Source organism: Diuraphis noxia, unplaced genomic scaffold (genome assembly GCF_037042655.1).
Source record: "Diuraphis noxia isolate RWA-SAM2 unplaced genomic scaffold, SU_Dnox_SAM2 contig0002, whole genome shotgun sequence".
In the NCBI taxonomy this organism is placed as follows: domain Eukaryota; kingdom Metazoa; phylum Arthropoda; class Insecta; order Hemiptera; family Aphididae; genus Diuraphis; species Diuraphis noxia.
This window is the reverse complement of record NW_028301712.1, coordinates 74,930,346-74,942,696: the sequence shown is the minus strand read 5'-3', so window position 1 is coordinate 74,942,696 and position 12,351 is coordinate 74,930,346. Positions and strand designations below refer to the sequence as shown.

Genomic DNA, 12,351 nt, shown 5'->3' with positions numbered 1-12,351 from the left:
TAGTTAATGTCGTAAAAATCCTATTTAAATAGAAATATTTAATATAGTTTATCTGTCATTAGTTTATTCTGATTTTACTCGTGATTTTATAATCATTTGTAATCATCTTAAATTTTTATTTCACATTGCTTAAACTTTAATTACAGCTATAAAATTGTTAGCTGCTCTTAATCTATAAGCTCCTACATTTTTTTTTAATGAAAAAAAAACGACAAAATTATAAATTATGTTCTTATTATAAGCCTAACTTATGTTTCATAACACAATAAAAAATGATTTAATAATTCACTTTTAATAATCAGTGATTAGTTTTATTATCTGAGAAGATAATGTAGAATAATATGATTATTAATATTTGTTAACAATAGTTCCATTAATCAGACTACATAAATGTCTACATTAACTTTTGAATCAATTCTATATATTTAAGTTAGTTTTATATGAGTTACATTTATAACTTAGATAAGTATAAAAAAAATTATTTTCTACCTTGAACACTGTCTATATAAATACGAGAAATTGTAATGATGAAATCAAAATGAAATAGACTTTTCAACAAGTCATTTCAACATTACGTTTACTGTTTTATTTTTAGATAGTCATAGCTAAAGACAACAATGCGTTGGACTCTGTTGTTAATTACCTGCATACAATTAACGTATTGTAAAGTATTGGTACGACCAATTAATGAATTGGATTGGTGGCAAAATTCAATAGTTTATGAAATATTCCCATTGTCATTCAAAGATTCGAATGGTGATGGATCGGGTGATTTTAAAGGTATTATGAACTGTAACCGATATTTATGTGAATCATGTTAAAAAAATTGTTTTTTTTTTTTAATCAGGTATAACTCAAAAATTGGATTACCTCGTCGATATAGGAGTGACCGCAATTTGGTTAACGCCATGTTTCAAATCACCTTTAGAATCTGGTGGCTACGACACAACCGATTATCTAGCTGTAAACCCTGTTTTTGGTACAATGAATGATTTTAAGGTTCTTTTAAATACTGCACATTCAAAAAGTTAGTGGATAATGTACTATAATATAATATAAGCTTATTTAACAATATGTCAATTTACAATAAATTAAACTAAACTCAAACTATTATAGTTACGATGTATATGATATGATATGATGTATATGACGTATGTATATGATACAAAATAATAATGTTATAGATATAAAAATCATCATAGATTTTGTTCCTAATCATACCAGTGATAAACACTTTTGGTTTAATGAGTCCATTAATAAACATCCTAATTATGCAGACTACTATATTTGGATTGATGCATTAAATCAAAATGAAGTGATCAAAAATAGCAGTATAACTCCAATCGTTCCCAATAACTGGGTAATGTATGAATTTGAATTTATCCAGAGTATTTAAGTGTTTCATAAAATCATATTATATTATTTATTGTTATATTATATTATAAATGTATCATATACTTATAAAGTAATGTAATATACTGATGTTATACTTAGGTTAAAAGCATATACAGAAAATTCTCTATTGGAGCTTATTTTTTATTTTTTATTTTTTACTACTCATTGTAAATGTATATTTTATAATGTATAATTTTAATAGTTAAAATTCAATGTTAACGTTTTGTCTTGTTCAATAATAACTTAACACTTCAAAAAGTTACTATTTTTTGGAGTAAGGTCTAAGCATTAGGTACCTATGATACTCGAGCACATACAATCAAAATTTACCAAGAAAAATTTCACTACTACTACAGCAGCCACATATTTGTAATTCGTAACTTAATTTTGGCTTTGGAAAATGTTTCCCATAGAGTGCTGTGATAGAAAAAAACCCCACCCCACCCCCTTGTCCAATAGATATACGCTTCGTAATTTAAAAATTTGTAACTGATTCGTAACTAATCTTAAATTCGAAATCTGTAACCTTATTTTTACCAATAGAAATTTATAAAAATCTGAATAATATCTATAATATTATTTTGATGTTTATTGTCCATATTTATCAAAATGTTTGATAATAATTCAGTAAAAAGGGGGAATTTGCTTGACTAGAAATAATGCTTATGTAAATAGGTTAATATATTAACTATTAAGTACACATTAAAGATGGATCAAACAGAAAAAACATAATCTAGAACCAAACTTTTAATCGTATGTCAAAACCGTACAATTTAATGCAATGTTGAACTTAAGCATATGTCCATCATAAAATTGAATCCGTATAAAGTATTTTCTTTAATACCGAATTTAAGTCAAAAACATATTTTGAATTAAATTACGAATATTTACATTTTTAGCTTTATGTCAAACTAAAAATATAATATAAAACATTTTTTGTTCAAAACATATTTTTTTTAGTTCAGATAAAAGATTATAAAAGATAAAATTTTGAACTTTTTGTTCGAATTCACTTTGATTTGATTTTTTAATCTAGGTTCGGCTTCTAAACTCAAATCGAACACCTAAAATTTGGTTCAATTTTTCAAATATCAAACATTTTGACCAGTCTCTATTACCACACTACCACCATCTATATTTTATGTTTTATTAATTAATATTATTTTTTTTTAGCAAATGATAGTTGTAAAGTCAAGTGCTTGGGTTTGGAATGATAAACGCAAACAGTTTTATTTGGCTCAGTTTGCAAAAAATTTACCAGATTTAAACTTTCGCAATGAAAAAGTTCATGAGGAAATGAAGAATATTTTGAATTATTGGCTAGAATTTGGAATTGATGGTATTCGAATAGATGCGTTAAAACATGTATACGAAAGCGAATCATTGAAAGATGAACCAAAAAAAGATGAAAATAATCCTAGCACTGATTACATTAATTTAAAGCATTTATATACAGAAGACCAAAATGAAGTTTATGATTTGCTTAAAGAATGGCGTTTACTACTAGATGGGTTTAAACAAAAAGATCATCATACAAGGTTTGAGGAATTATTCGGAATGTCATAGTATAGTCTTAATTTTAAACCAGTTTTTCTACTAAAGCTATTATTAGATATCTGATATACTATGATATTTATTTATTTTGATAGTATTGTGTGCTTTAGTAAAATAAAATAGTATAGGCTTAAATAAAGTATTACTAAATATATGCACGAAGTGATCTATTTTACTTAAGTGTAAGGCATTTATTTTAGGAAACAATAACGTTTTTGAAAATATTTCTCCCACGTAATCTTAAGTCATTAAAAAAAAAATTTTAGAAAAATTATAATTTTACTAATTTTAATTCCTATCATCTATTATTTTCTTTAATCTTTTAAATAAAAATATTTTATATTTATTTTTTATTCCAAAGACAGATATTTTTAAGAAAGCTCTGATTTTTGACATGAATATTTTATATTATAAAAAAGTGAATCTAGTTGATAAATTCGGGAGGTCAATATTCCCGGTTTTTGAAAGTGTTGGGAAAAAAATTAATAGAATTTTGAACAAATATTTAAATTGGTATTTTTCATACTTTATAATATTTTCGAAATATTTTGTTTAATTTTGAACATGAGTAGTTGAGATTTTTTTCAAATTACTCTCTTTTTCACTAAATAAAATAGCTTGAAAGTTAAATTCAAAAGTTCGCATAAGTTATTGGAATAACAGTTCAAAAATATTTAAAATTCTTGGTAGGATTATGTTTATATGCATCTAAAGTTCACAATTTAATAAGATTCATCAAACTCTTAAACATTTTCAAATAATTTTTGTGTTAAACATTTATTTTCATATTTAACATTATACATTTTAATAAAAGTTCCCCCAACAATTATTTTAACAACAACAACAACAACAACAACACATTTAATGGAAAGCATTTATAACCATGAGGTATTTTCAAATATTATTATTATTATTTTTAAATTTTTAAATTTGAATCGCTCTTAATGTAATGGTTCATCATTGAATACAACACATTCTTTACGATGAAATACTAGACAAATAGTGTACAGAAGAACGGTACCAATGTGTCCACTTTTATTCAATTTTGATAAATGGATAAGTGGTTCAAGATTTTACGAGGTACTTGTTCGAAATTCAATTTTTATATTTTGGTTTTAATGTATTTAATCTAAATTTTTTAATAAATTAAGATTATTAAAAAAAATGTATTAAAAATGTTAATAGTTTTTGAAATCAAGATTTTTGAACATGAAATGTAGATCACCTAATATACAAACTGTTTCCTTATATTTTCATTGATTGATGTAATTATTTTTCTAAGCAAAATGTTTTATCATTGTATAAATAATCCATAATGTATATTACTGAGTTTAACTATGAAGATGGCATCGACCCTAATTAAAGAAATCTTAAACATAATATATGCAAACTTAACAATTTAAAATATTGGAAATGGATTTTATATTTTAAAAATTATATATTATGTATTATTAATTATTTCTAAAAATGATGTATTTTACATTTGTAGTTCAGTTACAAAATTCCATATAATATGATTTTAATTACATTTTTCTTTCAGGATAATAATGACCGAGTCATACAGTAATAACAGTGTTTTATTTAAGTATTACACTAGTGGAGTTGAAATACCAACGAATTTCAATTTAATGACCAAACATAGAAATAATGCAAGTAATTTGGAGAGATCAATAGAAAATTGGATTACTAAAATGCCAATGGGAGCAACATTTAACTCAGTGGTAATATATATTATTATAATAATATATACTAATTATAATAGTTGAATAATAAATTTAACACTACATTTTTATTTTAAATGCCTAAATAATTTTAAATTATGATAAATGAATAGGTGCCTTTATATTGAGATTGTATTCATGATGCAATAATGATGGATCATGAGTTTTTTTTGGTATCTCGTGATTTTTATTCATACCACTTTTCAAGGAATGTTGATATTTTCTCATAATATACGTAGATAACAATAGTAAATAGTATATAATATATATATATTTCCAATAATTTCAAAAACTTTTAATTCCTATCTAAAAATTTGTATTTTTAATTAAAATAATATCACTTTGCATGGGTTATTTATGGCTCTTAATATTATTTTAATCATAATTCATTATAATAATTTAGCTCCAAAACCACGACAAACCAAGGTTTCCTAATGTTTACGGTGACGAATTCATTAATGGATTGAATGCTTTGTCCTTAATTCTGCCAGGTGTATCCATATTTTTGTATGGAGGAGAAATTGGAATGGAAAATTTACAAGATGATCGTATTAATTTTGCAAGAGGACTTATGCAGTGGGATGACACGAAAAACGCGGGTAAGTACCTATTATAGTGGTGTTATAGTCAATACGTGTCAAAAGTAAACTCACTACGGTTTCAAATATTTTATATCTATTTAACATTTTATCCATAATTAGCTTATTATTTAAAATAGGAATTTTAAGTGTAGTAATAAGTTTTGTCTCCATCCAGAATACGTACGAAACATAAAATTTATATTCAGTAGAACCAATGTTGTTTTCTTATATTTTTTGCTTTATTATATGAATGAATCTACTTAATATAAAATATTAAGATAAAAACTACATTATCATTGTTAATATGATATTTTGGTTTCATGCAAGTTACAAGCATTACAATTTTCGAAATGCAGTTAAATCGTTAAATTTAAATTAAATAAAGTTTATAAAATAAATTGGCCTTTTTTATTTCTTTAGTAAACGCTCAAAATATCACTGTTAATTATTTAAGATATGACAAAAACAAGAAATTTCTTATAAAGATATGCAAATTATTAATTAGTTTTTAAATAATGATTTTTATTTCTGACATATCCAAATCCTTATAATGTGACAGAGATTATTTGATCAAATAACATAAATAATCAGGACGTTTGGAATATATTTAATCGTGGTACTTAGTTACTATGAACAAACTAAATAAATTTTTTTATTAAACTTGATATGTAATAAATACCTAAATAAATAAAGATATTATAATGAATGTCTATAACCTATAACCACAAAAACTAATACTACTGAGAACTCACTTTACTCTACTAATAAAACAAACTAACTTATTATGCATTAATGTTATTAAATTCTACGTCACCAATATTATTTAGGGTTCACTAATGGCGCAAATAAACCATGGATTAAGGTACATCCAGATTATGTCACAAGGAATGTGAAATCAGAAACTGAAGATCCTAAAAGTTATTTGAACTTTTTCAAAACCGTATCAAAATTACGACAGACTGAAACGTTTAAAGTAGGAGGGTTGGCAACTGCAGTTTTCAACGATACAGTTTTTGTTCTGAATAGGTAAATAAGCAATGATCGATATCTAATTTAGCACCCAAGCTAACATAACAATTTATTTATTCCGATAATGGTTTATCAAATTTTCCTTGTTAAATAATTTAAATGATTTTAAGACTTAAGTTATTAACAAACAAAATTTGAAAAAATAAAAAATACATTTTACCATTGTTATCAATAGTACCTGGTGGAAAAAAAAATGTGTAATGAAAAAATACAGTTTTTTTGGTTGATTTCCTGTGGTGATAGAAATTTGAAATTTGAACCATAGCTTCATTATAATGGTCTTATGCAAAGTATGAATAAAAAGTCCTAAAATTCAGTATCTTTTATCATTGTGGTACGTTATGTCTGATTAATTAACAGAAATCGTATGTAAGATTTCATCATAATATAAAATGGTTAGAAGATATAAAGAAATAAGATCAACAAAACATTTAAACAACCTTGACTGAAAATTATTTCAGAAAATTCTTAAACCTTGCTTGTCAATTATAACGATCTTATATATTTCTCAAAAGAGAGATATTTATTTTTACTATATTTAATGACAAACTATACATGTTATCCAAAGCAGAAATTTCAAACCAGTAGTTAATTAGCTATATGCACATTGGCGAAAAAAGAGATACAACTGTGAAGAGGTTCAACAACGTATTGCCTTCATCGATAATGTTACTTTAAAACAATCAGTGAGAGTCTATGCACAGTCTACCACACACTACCGTTACCATCAGACTATAGCTTTAAATTTTGAGCTATTCGAAAAATGTATTGGTTTTATAATGATGTTTTTTTATTTTTTTGTAAATGAACATTATTGCGTACCAATCACAGAAATAGTGAACCCAAAATTCTAAACATTATATTATTTTAACAGATTTTTTACATAAATTTGTAATTACTAATAAACAAGTCAATTCAAACATTTAGCACAAAAATATTGAATACTCAAGATGTTAACTGAAGGGGGTATAAGAGCCTTTGTTTTGCATCACTGTCTTTGGCCTGTAGCATGACAACATGATGATCGGGGATTCCATTTCAGTTTTTAAATATATGATTGCAATAGTTTTAGAGCGCTTAACTTTTAACTACCGGTATATAATATGATTAACTGTAAAATGCAAGGCGTAATTTAGAATTTACAAATGATAAAAAAATCACTAAAATATCTAGTTGGATTTTCCGAATAATAATTTTAAGAAATATCCAATTATTAATATTATGATTAATATAATTGATACGCCTCGAAGCAATTTTTTTTACCTTAAATGTAATAATATGAAACTGACTTGTCTTGTTACTGTATTAGTATAAGTAAATATTTCTCTGCCTTCAACGTAGGTTTTATCTATAGAAACAAGATATATCAATCGTTTGTTATTTTGCTAATATTTTATATACCGATTATTAATTGTTTATTTGAAGAAAAAAAACAAAAGTCTACCATAATACTAGAATATTTGTTTTTCTCTTTAACTTTTTCCTCTTTTAAATTATGATAGTTATCAAGCATTAAATTTGTATTTGTGGTAAAAAATGAATGGCAAACATAAATTAATTTTTAAATAATGTATGCAATGTTTGGAATATATATGTATTAAAAATGATTTTATAAAATTATACAGATTTTTACCAGGGCATAAGAATTATACGTTAATTTTCAACATGGATGCAGATTATGTACAGAGTGTACGTTTATCCAACAAAATGTCATATTCGAGTAATTCTTTAAAAGTTGTTGTTGGATCAGGCAACTCTATTTTTGACACTGGGTTAGTACATAATAATTTTGGAAAAATAAATAGTGAATTATGGAAGATTGTCGTACTTATATTAATCTAATGTACTATAAAACCATATAGAATATACATATTTAAATAATGATATACTTAAAAAAATATATTTTTAGAAAATCAATATCAACAACAGAGTGGTTTGATCTAAATCCCGGTGACACAATCATACTAACTGAAGAAACTGAAGGAGCTGGAGAAACTGAAACGAATTCAATACAGTCATCCAGTACTCAGTTATACATAACATTCAAATTACTATTATTAAGCTTATTTTTCATTAAAATATGTAATCTATAGTACTAATATATAGTAATAAAATAAATAATTTGTTAAAAAACCTTTAAAACTGTTTAATTTACTTATTTAAACAAATATTTCTTAATGAGTTGTAATAGTTAGGTTAGGTTAATATTATAATAATATAGTACTACTATTGATATTAGTTAAACGTATATAATACAAATTTAATAGGGTATTTAAAATATGATTTATTGTAAAGGTGATACAATAAAATAGTATTAATTTGAGTTAGTCAACATAGGACATACTGTGGATTTGGAACACATATGTATATGGTGCGATAATTCGTCACCAAAAACCTGTGTGGTCATTCATCCAAAGCTAACGACATCCATACCAGGATTCAGTTCTTATTCATAGATATATAAAATGTTTTTCTATATAAAATCGGTGGTAATTAAACAATTAAAAAAATATAAAATTAAATATGATTAATTTATTTAATATAAAATAAAGTATGGTATTTAATACCGTACAAAGTCTGAACATTAAACTAAAAAATAATTTACTGAATATAATCGTTTATAATCGAAATATGACAGAGCAATGATTGATTCAAGGTAGATTATCTTAGGCTAGTCTACAACTATTGAGAGATAACTGAGCTCTGGTTTCTTAGTCAAATGGGGTTATAATATTTTCCAAGTATAAAATGACTAAACTAAAATTTTAACAATATTTTTATTTTATATTTTATGTAAAACTATTATTTATAGCTTATTACCCTTATAAGATAAAATTTAATTACACAGAAATCACCACTTTGAGTTTTGATTTAGATATAACATGATATTTAAAAAAAAAAAAGTTGTATGCTTAATAATAAAAATGTTTGTAGAAAAAATTTTTTTTTTCAAAAATAGGACACTTTGTAAAGTATGATAAGATAATCAAATGCAAGCATCTGAAAATATGATATTTTAGTATATAATTTGGAAACTTAAAAATCATAATATTTTGATGGCAGCATTATTTTTTATGAATACAATGGATTTAAGTCATATTATCATATAACTCTGTATGCATGGTCGATGAATCATCCTGTTAGTTGTAGTATTTATTTGACGAAGAAATTATTGTGTATTCATTATGATGAATTATTTTCCAAAAATACGATTGTGTAATTAAAAAATAATCAAATTTTTAATGAGTGCAAGACGAAAAAGTGGAGATAATAATAATAATATTGTTGTCGAAGAAACAGAGGAAACATTTGAAACTATTACTACGTGTACTGCTAAACGTTGAAACATATAACTTAATTCTTTGCTGTTAAATGTAATGGTATTTCGATTATATTATTTCCTTTCTGATAATTTCATATACATAAGAAATTTAAATCGTGAGAACAAAATGATAAAAGAACATTAATTATCGCTCAAAACTTGCACACAACCAGATAAAAATATATAATTAAGTTTGATAAAAAAATATATACATGTATATAAATAAGGTATAAGCTTTACAGCACGATAAAGAGCAGCGTTGGATAATTGGTCTAGCCAGTAGGAAGAAAAATAATAAGCATTCATTAAAAAGGCGAAAAAAGTTTCTGGATTAATATTTCTCATCCGTTGTGATGTCTACTTTTCCGCTTCTTCCTGGATTCGGCCGACCCTTGAGATAAGGAGGTCGTCTGATCTGCGCACGGACTAAAAACCATTTTATGTGCACATTTATCCAATCTTCTCGTTTTTGTCTCACAAATCTTCCGCTTGGAACTTAAATCATTAACTATAATTTTAACCTATAAATATCGAATTCTTCAATTCATTAAAAGTATAAGTAAATAAGTATATAAATACATATTATGTTAGATACATGCATATAGTTTTACGGTTGTTAGTTAAACATGAGTCTATTATTAATACGACGTATCTATTCTATTAGCAAAACAATAATCACAGAATAGAACCTAATATTTTAAAGTATTGCGACGAAATTTACAACGATTAACATTATTCTGTGTTTCACCTTGAAGTTGACAGTAATACATATACATTTTTAAAATCGATAGAACTTTAAATGTGGGTCATACAAACGTTAGATTTAAACATAACTATGTATTAGGTATGCAGAACAAATTAAAAATGATACTTCTGAAACAAATTTTCTGGAGGAGGAAGATTGAAATTGTTTGACGAAACTTCATATATTGATATAGAAGGTTTATATTTTGGCTTACATTTTTTTTTTAAAGGGACTAAATGTGTGTCCTAAAGCTTATTACTGAATTTTGATTTTGAGTACTTAACAGACTAACAGATACTTTAGTGTACTAAATACCCCCCCCCCCCCCCCCAGTTTGCTCTTTGTACTCCGCATTAATAATCTATTTTTCAAATTAATTTTTTTATATCATTATTTTAGTTAATACTAATTTTACAATATTTTGTTGAGAATATAGTTACAATATTTAAAAAAATAAACAAGTCCCGAAGGTTTTGTGGAGGTGATTTTCCTATTGCCTCTCCTTCAAAACAGTTACTGTGAATTATTATCAACACGTTGACGAAATTTATATAATTTGGTATCGTACAAAGTGGTAGGTAATTTATTGAAAACCATATTTACATTGTGCGGAACAAAATGCTTAAATCATATTTTTATAGTATGAGAGTTCAAGTATCATCATAATAAAATTAAATGTTTATTACTGCCTTAGGTCGTGCCATTGTTTTTGGGAATTCTAAACTTCCCTTTGTATTCCATAGATTCGGCAACATGTGTTCATTGGTTAATTACGGAAAATTGTAACACCAACGAGTTTTTCCATGTATCTGAATTAATTTTAAAACACAGTATTATACGTTCAGCAGTTTCATAATTACTTCCGGTGTTAAATCGAACAGAAAGCCGCGTTATAAGTCGAATAGACACACATATTTTTTGATTATCGGCCTTTCAAATACGATAATGTGTTATATAATGATAATATACCTAAGTATACGTAGGCAAGCATAGTTAACCGTCCGTTATAGCAGCTATTATTATACAACTATATTACTACCGTAGCAATAAATGTAAATTTTTGCACGGTAACCTTTGTAACGAGCTATACCCACACGAAATTCAGAAAACAAAAATAAACAAAACAATGGAGCAAGTTACTGGAATAAATTTGACATTTTACGAAATTGATATTCTTATTCTAAGTTTTTGTGCGCGCGTGAAACCGTAATTTTCCCGCGCGTCCGTAAAAGTGCATACTTTATGTAACGCGTGCGGGCGTATGTACGGTATATAGTTGTATACAGTATATACATAGAAAAATGATAAACGAGACGACGAAATGGTGAGGTGGCAGACGTCGGGGACCGGGGTTAAGGTGGAGTCGGTGGGTGGAGAGTGTACGGGATATGAGGAAAATACGTCCCATATCCGTACGAGTATACACGATTATGTGCACAAGATTTTTTCCTTTCACAGTATTTCTCTCTCTCCTTTTACTCTTTCTCACTTCTTTTCTCGCAACTCATCTCCTCGTCATCTCTATTTCCTACCCACCTATCTATTTTTCTCTATCTTGCCCCATGTATAATATCATATGGTACATACACATATACTTATATATATATACAGAGCAAAAGCAGACTTATATACAAGTATGTACTACGAGGGTAAACACACTCCCGATCTACGCCACCCTCCTACCACCCCTCCTACCACAAACCCATGTGTTCATCTTGCGTTCTGCAGCAGGTCACTGTAGCAGGCAATTTCGTCTTGGTCAAACAGTTTAAAGACGTCCAATTATAGTTTCGTTCGACGACCCGGAACGATGACGGCCGTATGTGAGGTGGAAATGCCAGAGCCGGTTTACGTAGTACCTACGCGCAAATGGCTACCGGCAGATACTTCAATAAAATATATGGAGCGATGGTGACGATGAAGGTCACCTGGAACGAAATACTTGTATTATGTTTACAACTATATGATACCAAAACGGAGTACGGGACAAGAAAAATTTGACGT

At 26.5% G+C, this 12,351-nt stretch overlaps 1 protein-coding gene across 1 annotated transcript; it reads left to right on the top strand.

Moving 5' to 3' along the window:
* Positions 1–411: 411 nt before the first annotated feature.
* On the top strand, positions 412–8,422 carry LOC107162573 (maltase 2-like). Its single transcript, XM_089220561.1, has 10 exons — positions 412–521; positions 596–780; positions 848–1,027; positions 1,185–1,360; positions 2,569–2,933; positions 4,490–4,670; positions 5,074–5,269; positions 6,079–6,277; positions 7,906–8,052; positions 8,190–8,422. The coding sequence occupies exons 2-10, from the start codon at positions 618–620 to the stop codon at positions 8,371–8,373; spliced, it is 1,791 nt and encodes a 596-aa protein (XP_089076687.1). The 5' UTR covers positions 412–521; positions 596–617; the 3' UTR covers positions 8,374–8,422.
* The last annotated feature ends 3,929 nt before the right edge of the window (positions 8,423–12,351 follow it).

Bases quoted from the DNA above. Each gene is read 5' to 3' on its own strand.
- LOC107162573 (XM_089220561.1), top strand. From the start codon at position 618: ATGCGTTGGACTCTGTTGTTAATTACCTGCATACAATTAACGTATTGT. The intron at 781-847 runs GTATTATGAACT...TTTTTTAATCAG, and splicing joins TGGATCGGGTGATTTTAAAG to GTATAACTCAAAAATTGGAT. The intron at 2,934-4,489 runs GTTTGAGGAATT...TTTTTCTTTCAG, and splicing joins CAAAAAGATCATCATACAAG to GATAATAATGACCGAGTCAT.